Source organism: Euwallacea similis, chromosome 2 (genome assembly GCF_039881205.1).
Source record: "Euwallacea similis isolate ESF13 chromosome 2, ESF131.1, whole genome shotgun sequence".
NCBI lineage: Eukaryota > Metazoa > Arthropoda > Insecta > Coleoptera > Curculionidae > Euwallacea > Euwallacea similis.
In genome coordinates this window covers 1297462-1316198 of record NC_089610.1, presented here as the reverse complement: position 1 = coordinate 1316198, position 18737 = coordinate 1297462, and the positions used below count along the sequence as shown (strand labels likewise).

Below are 18737 nucleotides of genomic sequence, written 5' to 3'. Positions count from 1 at the left end.
GGAGTTGGTTGTCAAAGATGGATTTAGTATTCTGGGTGTTGTGTACAATATGTTGAAGCATCCGCAAATGCGGTTAGAATTTTCTAAAGGTGGCTCGGAATTTAATATCAAGAACAAATTGAAATTTTATTACTTTTCGAAAAAATACGCTTACCTACTTATTAAAATGTTTTGAAGAGCGAAAGTGTGCACAACCTCTAAACCTACCTACGTTATTTCGGAATATTTTACTCGATTTTCTCTCTGAAGGTAAATAGCAACTATAAAACATGCTCATATTCACAACTGCAAATTGCCAGGGGCAACGTGGCGGATTATAAGCCAGGTTTCCAGTGAATCCGAGTGAAGATTAATCTAAATGTAGAATCCCAAAAATAGTTTAAGTACCGCCATATTTCAGTCGAAATTGCTCCTCCTGTATGCGAAGAGCCTTGGAGCTATTAAGAGCTCTTTGCTTTTAAATTTATCTGGAATTTTTACTTGGAAAAAGGAGTAAATTTTGACCACAAAGGAGTCAATATCCATTGTGCCAATAGAGCTAAAACTTCCATCTGTAACCTATTTTTCATTCAAAGCTACTTTTGCGAGTTGAAGGTGCTTGAATATGTTGCTCGAATTCTCCAGAAAATGTTTGCCTTGCTATAATAGGATTCGAATTTGGCATATTTCTTCTACTCAATCATGGGTTCAAGAGATATGAGTCTAAACGAGGAATAAGTTTTCGAAGACTTTTTAATGTCTAATCGGAAGAATTCTAATTCTTAAACTTTTGAGCCTATAAAATTGTCATTCCCGCTTTCCCGAAGTTGCTCTTTCTGCAGGTGAAGATCCGAGGATCCATTAGAAGCTTTTTACTTCGATGTTTATCTTGAATTTTTTCCTTGTGAAAAAGAGCAAACTGCTCGTGCGATACGAATCACAAAAGATTTCATACACATTGAGCTCCACAAAGCCATTTTGCCCCTTAATAGAGCTGAAACTTGCATCTGTAGCCTCTTTTCCACCTAAAGCGACTTTTGAGAGTTAAAGGTGCTGTTTCATTACACGACTGTTTATTCTAACTGAGGCTTTATACCGCCACATAGCGCCAGTAATACTAAATGGATTTAGAGCTATTGTGCGGCCTCAAAGGAGTCTTTGTTGGGGAATTTCCGGAAATTCCAGTTAATTTTAATGATTTTTGCACCAGGCTAAAATGTTACCTTAAATCCCAATGAGGAAAACTGAAATGGCAACTTTTCTGCCAGCAGGAACACCACAAATTGCTTTCAACTTTCTAAGACATGCAATAACATTAAATGCGTTTCCAGTTTAGCTCCAACGGAGCTGCTTGCAGGCAGCTTTTGATTAGACCACATAAAGACATTAGTTTAAATGGGTTGAAATACTCTGATGCCTGTTGTAACCTCGTTCAGGGATATAAAGGAAATGTTTAGGTCGAGATGAATTTGCGAGTTTGTTTTAAAGCGAGTTATACAGCTGTATGCCACTAAACTTGCTTCACAAAGCTGATAAGGACGCATTCAATTTCATATTCAGCTCCTTAATCTGGATTGCGAATATCGCTTTAATCGATTTCAGATATAAGCGAAGTAATTAGCTTTTAGCTTATGGTAGGATTGTACCAAAGTTTAATTAATACGATTTCTGTTTCAAGCTGGAGCGATCACAATTCAAATTCTTGAGAAATATGTTACTTAGAGAATTATTTTGGTTTACCCAGAAACTAGTATGCATTCAAAGTCTGAGAAGCCATTTTTATATTTCTTTCTTATGAGTCATCGTAACCATGTACTTCGACGTTAGCACCTTATATAGTGCAGCCATGAGCTCTCTTTTCTAGCTTTAAGCAAATTGTTGGCGGATATTTCCGTAAATGCATATTTATGATTTATGAATCGTAAGAACTGCCAACTAGGTTGTATTTCAGAGTTAAAAAGTACCTCGAAAGTCTCATTTTAACCGCACATGTAAATTGTGAAAAGTGTAATGTAAACGATTTCCTTTTTCTCGTTAGTAGGGACCATTATCCCAACCCGCCGCTTTGTTGTTGTACGTTGATGGAAAGAACTTAAATTAATTTAAAGTAATTTTTCTTTTATTCGATTTCAGGGTAACGCCTCACGCACAAGTGGGTTTGTTGGAGCGGTCAAATTGCATATTGTTCTCAGTTAAAACTTTGTTTAATGGTTTAATACATTTTCTATTGTTTAGAGACGTTTGAGTTCGACACTGACCCGTATGACAAAAAAACAATATAAGAAACTGTTTTTAGTTTTTTATTCGAACAGTAGTCAGAATTCAACGAAGAATCAAAAAAGTTAATTTTCAAAACCCCCCGTATATCGGAAACACCTCTCTTTGAACCAATGAACTATGCTCAAAAACAGAATTCGTACCCTATCTTACTTTTTTATATCTGGCACTGTTTGCTCTATACTTCGTCGAAATAGCAAAAAGTGTATACACTTTATTAACTCTGATTCTTCATAACTTTAAATGAAAAGACGTTTATATTGCAGTATATTTATGCCTTAAATAGTGCCGATTGTTAGTTACTTGAGCAGAAAAATGAGTCTAGGGTGCAGAACCCATTTGGAAAATATTAATGTGAGTAACTGGTAACAATTTTATTTAAATGTTTTAAAACTCTCGTTCCTCATCAGTTCAAACGACAAAGCAGTTTATGCTGTATTTTCTTTATGTCCACAATAAGGCGATGTTGTTTGGTCGTTGATCAAGAAAAATGGGTCTAGCGTGCCTTAGCGAAGAACTTAAATTCATTTTGCCTTTTAGTAGATTTCAGAATAATGGCGCACGCACAAGTAAGGGTGGTCGGAGTGGTGGAATTGTACACTAATCTTAGTTAACGCTAACTTGGAATCACATTCACTCTTTACTAAAGGCTTAGACGAAAACCCTTATTAACGTCTCGGTAACAAATCTATCATCGTCTTCGGAAAATAGGAAAACTTAAAACAACAACGATAATTAACGATAAACTAAAATGCATGATGAGTGAATATCTAAAAAGTGTGAAACATTCAAAAGTTGTTATTGTTATTCTCAGTTAATTTTAACTGAGAATAGTATGCAATTTCAGCGCTCCAACGAGGTGCGAGGCGGTATTTCTAAATAGAATAAAAGAAAAAAACTTTTACCGTGTTATTATGAATGCTCCGCTGACACCCTCGAATAATTCCTGCCCAAGATACAACGGTTAAAGAATTTTTAGAACGGATTAGAGAAATTGTAAAATACTGCAAAAGTAAAAAAATACACACATTGCGAACGAAACACTATTTTCTGATTTCTGCAATATCTTGAACTAGTTTGATAATATAGTCGCAGTTTTATTTTTTAAATCCTTTAATAGATTTTTGTCCAGTCAATCTTTACAAATCAAATATTTTATTAGAAGAGGTTGCAGAAATTGAAAATTAAAAAATATATACAGGGTGTCCCATAACTATAGGGACATAGAGATGGAGATAGTACATGTAAAAATGAGACATTTGGTATCAACTTGCCTGTATCAAATATTGCTAGTTAATAAAATACAAGGTGTGCAAAAAAAAATTTTTTTTCAAAAATCATAAATTATTTTAGAACCATTTAAGATAAATTATTGAAATTTTGTGGACTTGGATATTTTTATACTATACATAAGATGTAATCATCGATTTTAATGTAGCGTTAAGGGGGCGCCACCTACATGCAACATGTCGCATAAATGTTACCATAATTTTTTGTAGAAAGTTTTTTTGCAATTTTTTATTGAAAATTATGAAAGCTTAAATATTTTTATATAAAAAAACTTATTTTAGTAAATAAATTGTGCAAAGAACACTTACACGTTTATTTAAATTTTACATTTTAACTAAAAATAACAAAATAGTGATAAACAAACCGAATAACAAAACATCAAACGAATTACTTAATTCAAAAGGTGTTGGAAATGATCTCCATTAATTTCAATACATTTTTGCTGAGCCTTATTCAAATACTATCTTATTCTGTTAAAAATACTCGGTCGATTAAAATACCTAGTATTTTCTTAACTATCAATATTTGATACAGATAAGTTGATATTAAATGTCTCATTTTTACATGTACTATCTCCACCCGCTTTGTGTCCCTATATTTATGGGACACCCTGTATATGGTGAATAAAAAACTGCTGCCTTCTTCAATTTAGGTCTTAGTGATACTCATATGATGTCCCTAAACCAAACTCCATTTTCCTCTTTTTCTCTGGCTTGTAACCGTTCTCCCATTTTTGAAATCCAAAGCAACAAAACGAGATCCAAGACTGTAGCATAACAAATTCCAATTCTCTCATGTCAGTCTTGCCTAACGAGATGATGCAGCTCCCAAACCTATTTTTCCTACCCGAAACTAGACAACTCGTAAGTAAAATCTTCATTTCCCTTTCGGATTGTTGGCTTTTTGCCATCTAGGTTTAGATAAAACGAGATCAAGATTTAATAATGCATCGGTATGTAGGTGAACGTGACCCAGATTCCATATACAGGCTGATTTTCGAGGATGAGATTTACTGCTGATTACTACACTATAGCTTGAGGCTAATAGAAAAATTCACGATGATCCCGTAGGAGCTGTAAGCCTAAAATGATGCCTTTCGTGATGAAATTAATTGTTAAAGTTCCTAAAGAGAGAAATTAAAGCTTCCATTTTCAGATAAGAAGTAATACAGAAGAAGTTTTATTAAAAGGAAAGTTTTTTTGATTTTTTGGTACTCATACGCATCCCACTTGCGAACTCTATTAAAAAAAAGCCGATTTGGCTTTAAAGGTAAAATCTTGCTTAGAGCAGTCGAAATCTAGGCATTCAGGTCACGTTTCAAAATCCTTACCCGAAATAAGTTATTTTTCTTAGCCGCAGCAGGTGAACCATTAGCAAGGCAAAGGACTACATTTTGTTATCGAATTCCCAGCTTTTCGCTATTTTGGAGCTTCAACGAGAGGTCAAGATTAAATAATGCATGGAGTTAGAGATGAGAGAGACCGAAAAACATCAACTTGTTAGAACTTCTAAAATTTAGGCGTCTTGAGAATTGTATTACAGAATACTTCTAAATAATCACCCCGATGAACTTTAAAAGCCCACATAAATCAAATTGTAATCTCTTCACTGGTTTCTGAAATATTGAGTCACTTTAACACCTACACTTGACATTTTGAAAGGGTTTAAAATAACGGTATCCCGAAGTTCAGGTCGAAGCTGTGCGGACCTTCATTATTGAGGTATCTCGGATCAATAATACAATTTTATATATTTAATGAAAACGTATGACGTTACTGGTGATTGTACGACATAATGTCTACAGATTGATAGTTTTATTGCGCGAAAAACAGAGGCGCCTCAGTAGGATTAACAAAATTATAGCGAGGAACATGTTACGGCTCTGCCAGTTGTCTGAGATATAGAATTATACGTTTTAGCGCCTAAAAAATAGAGGAATGTCAGCTGAGGTTAATAACATATTAGAGATAGTGAAAATTCCTTCATTTGATAAAATATTGGTGCTATTGATCATTGCATCAGACAATATTTAATGATGTATATTATAATAAATCTTGGAATATCAGAGGTGTGTCAGTAGGTGTTAACAACACATTGCAGAAGAATCACTTGATTTCTGTAGTCAGAGTCACTCCGAAGTAATACTCTGAAGTAACACTCCGAAGTATAAATAAATTAGTACCCCTGAATCGTGTAAGGCGATATCTAGGCGGATAATATACATCCAGGTAAACTGGACGTTTTATATCCTAAAACATAGGCGTGCCGGTGGAATTAACATAAGAAGTTAGGGTTGCAGATAAATTGTTCGAAAATTCTTACGTTTGACAAAAATATGTTAAGACACTAATTATTGTGTAACAATACCACATATGTACATCTCAAATGAGGTCCTGCAAAATGATTTTGCGAAATTTTCATTGTGACGAATTTTGAAAATATCTCTGTATAGTACAATAGAAACTGAAAGAGGCATTTCCGCTTAGTTTGCACAGACACATAACGCTAATTGAGATGATTAACTTAAACTATTTTTGAAAATAATCGACCCAAAATTTCTTCCGTTATGTGAGTTAACCAATCTATCAATGTAATGGATAAACTGGATAATTCTGCAAAGTTATTATCTTATTTGAAATAGTCCATAAGCAATTTAGTATCCATTATTAACTCATCAGTTTTGCATTTCCCTTGCTTACCCGCATGTTAATTTTACAGAACTTTTTGCAGCGAAAACAGCGGTTTTAATGGAAGTTACATCCCGCCATGTCCATCATCTGCATGCAACTAAAAATAAATGAAATAGGAAAGAAAAGTTGTATGAAAGTTAGTATGAAGGCAATCAAAACTAGAAACAAATCACTGCAAGCTTTGCGTATAAATATAAATCCGAGTAGCACAACAGATTCAGAAATATTGCTTTAAAAAATATTGCATGCTTTATTCAGAAGCCAGCAGCGTTTCGTGCATACGCATGTTCGTTATCTAGAATGAGAAATGCTCCAAAGAATATTTCGAAAACAACCTAGTTCGTATCGCTATCAAAAGCGAAAGTTAAAGTTATTTTAATTTTGACATTTATATTTTTTTAAATACTCAAGTTGTATGTCCCGAAAAGTTTAGAAATTAAAAACAACTTTTTACAAAATTTTGAATAAATATTCTAAGCATCCCTGCAGCAAATTGAATGTAAGGTACGAATCGCAGAGTTTAACTTTTAGTTTTGCTCTATATTTCCCTTTTGAAAACAAGCTCATAAATTCTGGTTTGTGTCCCCGAACCTATATGAAAATAAGGACATTTTTCTTTCGAAAACGGTTATCTCTTTGTTTTGCTCTCGGTTTAGCGACTATACAATGGACGATCCTTTTCGCTGTTTTGCAGTGTTTGAGGTTAGACAGAAGCTGATTAACACTTTACCGAGGCAGTTTATTTCCCTCTCCAAAGAAAGGAAAAATCCCCATTTATTTCCCTCATTGCAGCGGCAGTTTAGATAAGAGTGCTAAGACTGCAACAATCCGATTTTCGTGAGTATTAAAATTTCCTAAGAATAGCTTTATCGCACGAGATAGAATCGTTTTAGAAGGAGTAGAACAGCGTTCCAGAAGAGCTCTTTAAGGGCTTTAATAGGAAATGTCACGAGGTCAATCTGAATCCTTTATTAGCTTAGATTTCTGGAAGTAGCTTTCTGGTGGTTTCCAGATCTTGCTATGGGAATACTTAGCCGCCATACAGAGATAATATCCGAGAAAATAAATTTAATTCATCTGATGAATTATGCGCTTGAATCGATTTTGATGAAATAGTATGACTATGAATCTCATATAATATTGATAAAGATCAGCAAAGAATAATTTTCATAATATATATTCGAAAACTCCTAACCTTTATCGCTCGATATAGCATAGTTTAATTTCCGCGATTTTCCTTTCCTATTTCATAAACCATTAGGATACGAAAGTCAGTCGGTTAACACAAAATAATTGAGAAAATTATGATAAAATGAATTTTGCCGGTGGAGTTGCATCAATGAAATCCTCTTGAAACAACAAGCACCGACCTTGGATTAAAAATTATAGAATTCCCAATGTGCCCTTTCAGCATTTTATTAAGTTCGAATCGATTTTATTTAAAAATGTGTGAATGGAGTACCCGTAGAGTTGTGTTAATCAAACTCCCAAGAAATGAAGTAAAAACAACCCTCCTTCAGCCAAAAATTACGCATTAAACGTATCGATCTTCGAGCAAAATTATAGAACTCTCAATATTACCTCTTTTATAATTAAATTGATTTCGAACGATTTGTAATTCAAAATTTGTGAATTAGAAATCTGTAGAATCGCATTAATAAAATTGTCAGAAATTGCTTTAAAATCTGTCCTCTTTTAGTTTAAAATAACACTTACACGTATCGATGTCCAATCAAAAACTATAATTTCAAATGTAACCTCTTTACGAACTTAATCGATTCCTTACATTTTTAACTCTAAATTCGTGAATTAGAAACCTGTAGAGTCGCAACAATGAAATTCTCAGGAAAGGCATTAAAATGGAGCAATTTAGAAGTAGCCTGAAGTAATCTGAACAAGAAATCACATAAAGCATTGGAGAAGTAATGGTGTAGTGCAAGAGTATAATTATAATTATGGATTCGAACACTCCTAGCACCAATCATTGTGTAACAAGGTTTATCTTTATTGAAGATATTATTTTCCTTGCCCATTTTAAATTGTGTAAACTATGGGAATGAGTTTCTGTAGGCACTTAATACCAAATTTCGTAGTGTTCCTGATCCCGACGGGAAAAAATTAATTTACTAATGTATAAAGGATTTATTAAGGACAACATCCCCATTCATCCCATACCTTTTCGTGTCATCTGTAATTATTAAATAATCCTCCCGACGGAAATCTCATTAACCATCCCTTATCTAATACCTTTCCGAGCGCTTTGTGCCAATTTTTTAAAATGAAACGAATGGCTTTCCCTCATCCCGGCTAAAAATTTCTTTCTGAAGGCCGAAGCAACAGAATTATTACAGACCTCGAAATATTCCTTACATCTGTTCGGCCCTTAATTTTTTTCCAGATAGCTGTAGCTTTTCGAAGCAGCCTCCGAATTCTTTTTCTGTCTCCCCGTGACGTTTGACGTTGATGAATGACCACCACGTTTTATTTTTGCGGTTTCATTCCGCGGTCCAGTGTGTTTATAATACGACATGGGTGGACGTTGCGTTTGCTTCGAACGAATGTTTTTGAGAGATACAAAAACATTCTTCTGGAAAAAGACGGAATTGTTTCTTATGTAGGGGCGGCAATCTGGCCGGTGTCTTAGCTCGTCTTCTAATCGATTTTTGTGGCTTAGAGTTAACTAAGAAAAGAAAGGCAGTACGATTATCAATAAAAATTCGCTAACAAGCGAAGGAGTTATTTTGTTTTTGTCGCAAACCAATAATTTAAACGAGAATTCCCCTCTAATCTACATAAATATCATATTTATCTTTTTACGCTAAATATCGTTAAAATGCGGCATTTGTTTGGATTTATGAGCTTACGTTAATGATTTCCGATAACCGAATATTTATAACAGATTAGTGTATGTTAATCCAAAGGGCCATTCGTGGGCCATAAATTACTATATCTGATTTGCGAATTATGCGTTATTTAAAATTCAGAAAGCATCTCACCGTAAATTGCCATATTCAGTAACATCATCCAGTGCCGGACCATTCACGATGGCATCATGCATATTCCATTATGGAGACGCCTTTTCATCAGAATTTAATCTGCACGAAACCAGGAAATGATCAACGTTTCCGCATTATTTCGCCCGCTAATCCATGGAAAAGCCCTAAGTCGATATCTCGTATAATGTAACAAGATGAACTGTAAATCGAGTGCTTCCATTCTAGATTATGGAGAGTGGGTACTACAGGTTTAATGTCGGTAAAACTAAAACAACCCCATGGAGTATCGGACGAATTAGCTTAATGGAAGAGCGAGGAAGCACTTTCCATAATCTTTGCGGGGGAGATCGATAGCGTCTTGAGTTTTCCGGCTTATGACGGGAAATATGGAAATATTCACGATATACGGAGGTTGAGCCGAACGAGACATAACGTGCCCTCACAATTGGATTGTATGTTCAAACAGGCCAAATTTACCCTTTAATTAGGCCCTAAGGGGCCCTAAAATAATTTAAATTCGCATGTTAAATCGACTCACGCTACTGCTGGTTTACACTCGAAATATCTTTGTATATCCTGAAATTTACACCATATTTTTATGGGAAATCAGCGGTAACAAAATCAAGATCAAAGGATGCTTATGAACCAGAAATCTATTGTATAAAGTGTAAAATTTTAAAATTACCTTTTAAAACAAGTTATGCCACTGCTTTTTTAGATTCAAAAAGCTTCGTAGTTTAATCATTTTTGGTATGCCAAAAATTTCTATACAAAAGTTTTTAAAAATCAAAAGTAGTCTTTTAAAACAAGATACACCATTTATTGTTTGTTGTTCAAAACCTTTAAAAAATTCAAAAAACTTCTGAAATCTTCATGCTAAATTTAAATCGGCAAATACGCAGGTTTGGGTCAGCCAGAAATTTTGATTCTGCAAGTCTACATCTTCAAAAGTTTCCTATTAAATCGACTAACGCTACGGATTTTTTACAAATTAAATGCTCCAAAACTTCTCTGTAAACCATGAAATTTGCACCATATTTCTATGAAAAATCAAAATCGTTCATTTCTTTTCCGAGCTGATGGATTTAATTCTGAAGAAAATTCGCAACAAACCAGCCATTGCGCTCCATTATCCCCATTCAATTTCCCCGCATGCACCGGTCAAAAAAAAAAAAAAACTGGATATCTTCTGGAAATATTCGACTGGCAGACAGCGTAACCACTTAAACCCATAACCCTGAAATCGAAAACATTCCTTGCTGAATTTATTACGGACCTTTGCCAATTTACTTTTTGCTTAGTAATATGCGAACCCTCGTCATTTTCGTTAGAAATGTGTCAGGGACCTTAGAAATTTGTGTAAACCATTTTTTAGGAAACGCTTGTCCGCAATCAGTTCATAATTCGAACGTGTTTATTCCAATGGGAAATAAATTAGTGTAGGATCCGCTCGTCAGATCGCTCTAACTCTTCTAAATGTAATTATTACTGTCTGACCAAATCGAGACACCAACGGGAAAGTCCGAATATTTGTTAGATAGTATTAGTTAAATTAGGGTTGAGGAACCGAGGGGGATTAAAAAGTGAGGTACCTCGATGTTACGCCCATGCGTATCGTACCTGAGTTCGAGTGATTCTCGGCTGTTGCTGGGTTCTCCCAGTAACCTCCTAGAATCTGTGTCACGGAAAAAACCCAAAAAGCGAACATCTCTTTGTTTGAACCAAGGAAGAAGGGCCGGAGGATGGTTGCTAAGGGCTCAAACAAAGGATGGTTCGTGGTGCTGGCTCGCAGCAGCCAGATGTTGTAACGGTCGCTGGCCTCTACTCGAGGTACGACACTGGTTTATTACCCCCAGGTTTAATATTTAAGATTTGTGACAAGGAGAATCGCTCTCTTTGATATCCGGAGTGAACGACGAACTAAGTGACGCGAGTTTTTACTAATGAAGTTACCATTTAAGCTTCGTATTGTACCCTATCCCAATTATACATAAACCCTAGACAACCGAATAAAAGATAAATCCCACATTAGCTTGGGCTTTGTTTACTGTTAGTGTTTATTTTTTCGCGCTAAAAATATTCAAAAAATGAATATTCATAAATGTGATTGCTGTGTTTTGTGGCTTCATTCAATAAAGTCTGATGGGGATATAAAAGCGAAATCTAACTTACTTGGGTAAGCTAGGGATAAGCGAGACTTGAAATCTAATCGAATTTCAAATATGTGACTAGAATACCAAGTTAAACATAGTAATTTCGTGGTCAAGCAATCAGGGTGGTTTCCACTAGGAAAGATTTCCAGTTTTATCTGTAGTATTGCTTTAAAACAAATTGCACGTGATCCGCCACTGACGTCCTAATATAAATAGTAAGACATTGCCAAGTTTTAATGTAGAGATTACGAATTAAAGTAGATGTAAGCCAGAGGCGTTATACAAGGGTCCAGAACCCCCTCTTAATGATAGAAAAATCATAAAATTTTCAACTCCAGGAATGTTGTTTGTCACCAAAACGTACATGTTACTGCACTAGTTTTCTATTTTTCGTTTCGTGTAGTGTTCAATCATTCAGAAAAAGCTCTCTAAAAATCAGAAACCCATTGAGATTGCATATGTGTGTGACGATAAATAAATAATAAACTAATTGAGAGAGACCTATCAATTATTATTTAATTTATGGATTACCAGAAAGCTAATTTAATCGTTCAGGACGAGTATCATATCCACTTAATAATAACAACATTAAAGTCTCGAATAATTGCTGTAAGGTAACAAAATTTTATGCTTAATCACAGATCTAATTAACATACCTAATTGTTACTTTTTTTGATATAAAAAGACAATATCCTAGATTTTTTTACGTAAAAACTGTTTTGAAAAATTTCACTGATATTGATATATAAAAAAAAATCATTTCATTTCAAATGACGTAGTTGAATCACGAACTCCATGATTAATGGGACAAAATCGCTTATTCGGCAACAATCGATAAGTCGAAAAAAATCGGTTATTTAAAACAAAAAATATCCATATACAGGATATCCCACCGGGAACCGCCATTAGTTCTGTGCGAACTATGAATAGCAAAGTTACGAAAGTTTAGTGGTTTGGTAAGAACCATGGGGCAACCTCATCTAAAACATTTTCAATGACGTCACACTTTCAGTTGTACCGGAAATTGATACTTGCTTGCTTATTTGTAACGAAACGCCCTATACATTATTGCATTTTTGGATTCTACTTTTACAAACTTGTTAAAACATTAGCTTTCTTAGAATTAATAGTTGTAAAAATATAATATATTATGTAATTGAATGTTGAAGGTGATAGATACAGGTGTCTGCAGAATTGCAAGTTGTTAACAAACAAAAAGGTATTTTGTAACTTTTTTTGTCACAATACTGTAAAAGGCCTATATTTTAGTACGCTGCTAAGCTTTGCCTAATATATTCTATAGTGTGTCTTCAAAAATAGTGCCAACCTGGATATCAAAAAATTGTCAAAATTTAAAAATTTTAAGTGGAACCATACTATTATTTTAATGTATTATGAGACTCTGTTGAAAAAGAACTTATGTTCACATGTAATTACCTATAGTAAAGTTGCATAGTTTTTGCGTAATTTCATTTTGTAAGTTGATGCAGAAATAGTACATCCCTAATTCTAAGCTGCAAATATGAATGTGAATACTTCTTTCTTTAAATGTGTATGACTTATGTCACATAACAATATCATTTGGTTGTATTTCCCTTTTCCACAGACATGTCTATTATATCCGCACTATACCTTAGAATTAGGAATGTGCTATACCTTCATCAACTTATAAAACGCAATTATTCAAAAACTAAGCAACTTTACTATAGGTAATTAAATATGAACATAAGTTCTTTTTCAACAGAGTCTCATAATACATTAAAATAATAGTATGGTTCCATTTAAAATTTTTAAATTTTGACAATTTTTTGATATCCAGGTTGGCATTATTTTTGTAGACACACTATAGAATATATTAGGCAAAGTTTAGCAGCGTACTAAAATATAGGTCTTTTACAGTGTTGTGAAAAAAATGTTACAAAATAACTTTTTGTTTGTTAACAACTTGCAATTCTGCAGACACCTGTATCTATCACCTTCAACATTCAATTACATAATATATTATATTTTTACAACTATTAATTCTAAGAAAGCTAATGTTTCTCTTAATTATCTTTTGAAATCAAGTATTTCATTAGAGTATCAAACTATTTCGCTTTGACGAATGTCTAGACACTCCAATAAAATCAGAAAGACAAAACACCACTAGCCTTTTCTTCAAATATACCATTTGGTCTGAGTCTCGACACTCCATATCTTGTTTATATATTCCTCATGCTGATTTGCCCCGAATCCTCCCCGGTGAAATTTATTAGGATTTGGCCGCAGTCAAATTACTTCTGGCTTCATATTTCAAGCTTCTTATAGCAATGCAGTGTCTCGGCTTTTCCCTTTCCAGGCATTTTCCAGATGGCAATTTTCGCTTCATATCTGCATATAACAGTGTAAAACCGCCAAATCAAATAAAAATTCAGTGTCTCAATTAAGTTTTAAAAATCCCGAAATGAGTCGGATTCTAAAATGGCAATCCTATTCCGGCGTCAGCTATAACTACTAAATATTTAAATTGGGATGTGATATCTCATTTTTGAGTAAAGAACGAAAATACCTTTCAAACGAAATATCACCACCCCATACGTCCAATTTAGAAATTTTAGGAATGCCATGATCCAATTTAAATATTTGCGATACACATAGGGATGATATTTATACATCGCTGGATATCTAAAATTGCCTCGTTTCTGGATTTGGCCATACTGATTTTATCATTATTTAACGATATGCAACGATCGATTTGTATAAGATTTCATTTCTTAATTAGGACCCGTAACACTGGGAAAGGGGATGATCCGGTTTCAATAGACATCGCTTACCTGCAAACAAGTGTAGGCGGTGGGACTGTAGACCACGTGGTCGCAAGCGCATTGGCACTCGCCCCCCGTCAGATGGCGCTCCGCAGGGAGTTCAAGTCCCGAATCCTCGACGCTTGAATCCATGCCGTCGCCGTCGGGACGCCGCTTATTGCTCGAATGTCCTTGGCTCCTGGAAACCGAAGCGAAAGTGAAAAACCCCTTATTGGAAATTTCGGGTCTCGAAGAACAATTTCATTTCCAGAAGCTCTCTTTCTACAACGAAGCATGTAGGCCCTTGATTTTGATGGGGTAGGAAAAAATATTGAGCGGCTTTTTTGATGATAGATTTTTGTATGAGTTTCCAAAGGAAAATAGTAAACACAATTTTCCTGCATAAACTGAAAAATTGGTGTATTATTCAGAGCAATGAAGGGCGAGAGTTTTAGAATAAAATTACTAATAGTGTAATATGAATTGTAATTTATGGATTTTTCTATTTATGGAGAAACTGCTAATGGTAATGTGCAAGATCTTGTATGTCTCCTAGTTAGCTAAATAGCAATTTTAATTTTTTTTTCAATCTGGTGAAACATAAATTGCGTTTTTTTATTTTGAGTAAATTAGAGTTAGCTGAAAGGCAATTTATAGATTAAGATAAATATTAATTTTGGAATGTTTTGAATGCAGGAAATAGATTGCGAGTTTTAGGATTTCGATTAACTTACAGATAATTAAAAAGTGTGTTATAACATTTTTAATTTTAATCCCGGAGAAACAGGAGGAGCACTTTTTGATGCATTTTTAGAAGCATTGTTAATGGAACTTTGCTAAATATTGAATATCTCTAACTTTCATAATAACAATTTTGGATTCTTTTGTTAATCAAAAAAATGGAGTATTTTTAGTAATTACCTCCAGGGCCTTGACTACGTGAGCTGAATGTTAAGCACAGTGACGGAAATATTAAAATTTCTCAAATGCTTAATGATAACAAGATATCCAATTTAAAAAGTTCAAATCGATTTTAAAATATGTGTTTTTGAAAGATACCTTTTAGCTCTAAAACGGTCATCCATATACAGGTGGAAAACGATTCGGATTAAATCATATAATAAATACGAAGAAACGTGGCATTAATTACAACTAATATATTTAGAAATCCAAAGGATTATTCTGAAATATAGAAGATTTCAAATATATTTTTGCTAAACTTAAGAATGTTATACGGAACATTGCTGTGAACAATTTTTGTATAGTCTGTATGTCTAATGTCTAATCAAAAATGAGTTGTTTTACATCCACGGTCACTTTTTCCAAAAACGTAATTTTAACTCATTGACATCAAAAACTTCGATTTTTAATTCATGTTTATTAAAGATAATGCAAAAAGAAATTATAATAAAGGTTTAAAATTATGACCTCCAACCTGGTTACATAAATTTGTTCTTTGAATCATTAAATCGCGCACTCGTAATATGTGCGGATCTTGCTGCACAAAAAGAGAGGTTCTATTGCTCTGCCTAACAGTTCCTCTTGGGTGGTTAGAGGAATTTCATGAACTAGCGACTTTATGTATTCCCAGAAAAAAAATCCAGGAGGCTTAAATCGGGACTTCACGCTGGCTATCTGATAGGTCCATAACATACACTGGACCATTTTCATAGTTTAACCGCAAAAATTTGCCGCTAAAGAAACGAATATAAAGCACTTAATTTGCCGTCATTACGATTAAAATCAATTTTCAACAACATCTAGTTTACGAATACAATTGATAAATTTGTACCAGGAGACAAAAAAGTGGTTGTTTTGTTTGTTTTTATTTTATTACATTTAAATTGAAGGGGTTTCTACGCAAAAATTGTTTACCGCAATGTTCTCTCTAATCTCCATAAGTTTGCCACAACCTTTTTGGAACTCCCTGTACAAGTGATGGAATATTAGCACCTACACAACACTAGCCTTTTGTGAGTAGTGATATTATATTAACTAGCTCATTTAGAGTGCATCATGATGGAAATTTCATGTGCTATTTTTAGTTTAATGAAATAATTTTTTAAGATATTTAGCTTTATTGTAAAGTCACATTTCAAATAGTTTAAGGTAAGAAGTTCTGAAATCGCAAAAGCAAAATTTGCACAAAGCTACCAAAAAGGAACCCAACCTTAACACCATTTCGTCAGACATTCCCCACACTCAACTCAACTCAATTTGATTTGCACACAAACACACTTTCCCAAATCTTATTAGGGCAAATCATAAGCTGAATATTTCGACAGTTTCAGCAAACATTTCTCCTGCCTTAAATTCCTTTACGACGGCTTCCTCGCTGTTAAGACTTGGGTCCTATTAGATCGATATATTATTGTTAGATGTTTAGTTTATAGGTTTAAGTCTAAACCTTATATTACGCCCATGTATATTACCATCTGTTTTAGTAATATTCCCGGCATGGCTAGATTGCAGTACCATTATGATCCAATAAGGGGGCTCTTGGTTCCCGCCACTTTCCTTTGGCGGAACTTGCAATTTGGGTATAGGCACGTTTCATACAGTCGGTGTGATGGCAGTAAAGCAGTAAAGAGCCAACCTAGCTATTGACCTAAATGTTATGCTTTAAAGCGATAGGTAGCAAGTTAACTGACAATGAGTTCCGAGTAGGAGTACGCCTATGTCCGGAGCCTTCAGTTTTTGATGCTTAAGAATCGAGTGAAGAGGCCAGGCGGTCTTTTTCTCATTATTCGCGAAGCGATCGCATTTTAGTCTATTGCATTTCCCGATTTTGTCATTTTGTTTAAATCGTCTTTTTCTCGTATTGTTTGTTACGGAGACTTAGTTGAACAACTAATATTGTGTAGTGGCTCGATGTCAACTTGATCTTAATCGTACTCGTATACAGTCTGTCCCAGATAAGGATGAACAGCATGGGGACCTCGGAAACGGTAACAGGTACGAAATGGTTTGAATTGGGAAAAAGTTGGACAATTTAAAGCAAATTAATAACCGGTTTTTATACCAGCTAAATTCAGAATGGTTACGAAGATATCCGGAAAAAAACAAATTTGGCGGTTTTCGTTTTTTGCATGTAACTCTTATACGGTTATAGTTAGAGGAATGAAAGTTTTACATTATTAAGGCACTTTTTTGAGAATTCCTTAACAGTGTTGCCAGTTTTTTTGTTAAATCCTTACTTTCGGAGAAAAATTGGTAAACTTTTGATTTTCATATAGATGTGATATCGATTATTTGTATTTTTCAAAATCGCCATAAAATTCCCTTTTCAGTCATGTATTACATTTAATATTTTTCTCAGAAACTCTATGAGTTATAGCCATTAAAGCATTTTTATTTGATAGGTCGGCCATGATTTTGACTTACAGTAATGTGGGATTCTTAGGTCAAATAGATTTAACCCGTTTGTATATATGCAGAAACTTCTCTATTTTTACGACAAAGTCGAGTTACGATCAGGAAATCTTTGAGTTGTATATAGTGATAGTGCTAATAATGTTAATTAGGTTAGGCCTGTTAGATCCAAGATGAAAGAGTTGTGAGGGGGCTGATGTGCCCCTATAAGACGCCTATGTATGTCGCAACCTGGTTAGAAGTAATCTCGTCAATTAAAAGGGTTTCGCAATCGTTATCTTGGTGCGATTTTGATATTTTATGATTAACGTCTAATCATCCTTTGTCGGTACCTGTGGGTAAGGATAGCCGCTCTTTGTCGGCGTTGATGAGAAATGCGGCCGCGCTTTGTCGGCATCTATGAGAATGTACCGATCAAGTGTTATCAGTACCACGGTAACGTCGCAGGTGGTGTCATGAATCGATAATTGCTTTCTAGCCAGGGTACGACACTGTTTAATTACCCTTAGTTTTAGTATTTAAGAGCGCCCCGAATCTAGAGGGCTCTCTTTCTTTCGAGTGGCTCATCAGAACTATTATCCGCAAGCAGAAATCCAAAAAGCGTATTCGTTAATATCAATAAATCCTATTAAAACCCTAGACAACGTTAAAAAAACCTACAGTAATGATACATATTAAATGAATGAAAGCCGTGGAAACGTCAAAATTATTTTAAAGTTGTCAAACCTTAAATTTAAACCTTAAAAACCTTAAATTTATTTGAGGTGTGCATAATTATGGCTCAAAATTGCTTCTCTAATGAAGAGAAATTTGACATGTTGTTGTGCTACATATTATGTCATGGAAATTGTGTAAACGCTGAACATATATATTTTAATCAGTTCCTGGAAAAAAAGCAACCCGGAAAATCCAAATTTAGAAGACTGGTGTCAAATTTGAAGGAATATGGTTCGTTTAAACAACCTGTAAATGTTCGCAAAAAGGAATTGACCGAAGATATACAATATGCTGTTTTACAATCTGTTATAGAAACTCCTGAAACATCATGCAGGTATATTGAGATAAATACTGATGTTGCTAAGTCAACGGCCCATCGTATTTTAAGAAAGAACAGTTTTCGCCCTTATTTTAAAGTTTGCCATGCTCTTGTGCAAGGTGATGAAGTTAGGCGTAAAAGTTTTTACTAGTGATATACAA

At 34.4% G+C, this 18737-nt stretch overlaps 2 protein-coding genes across 2 annotated transcripts in view; both read right to left on the bottom strand.

The window, feature by feature from the left end:
* The window catches only part of LOC136419317 (uncharacterized), a 209836-nt gene that overhangs the window by 114751 nt on the left and 76348 nt on the right, over positions 1-18737 (bottom strand). The window lies entirely within an intron of this gene.
* The window catches only part of LOC136419307 (dipeptidase 1-like), a 105930-nt gene that overhangs the window by 76108 nt on the left and 11085 nt on the right, over positions 1-18737 (bottom strand). The window contains exon 2 of the mRNA XM_066405539.1: positions 14199-14367. Coding sequence (XP_066261636.1) covers positions 14199-14367 — 169 coding nt within the window. The remainder of the gene's footprint in view (positions 1-14198; positions 14368-18737) is intronic.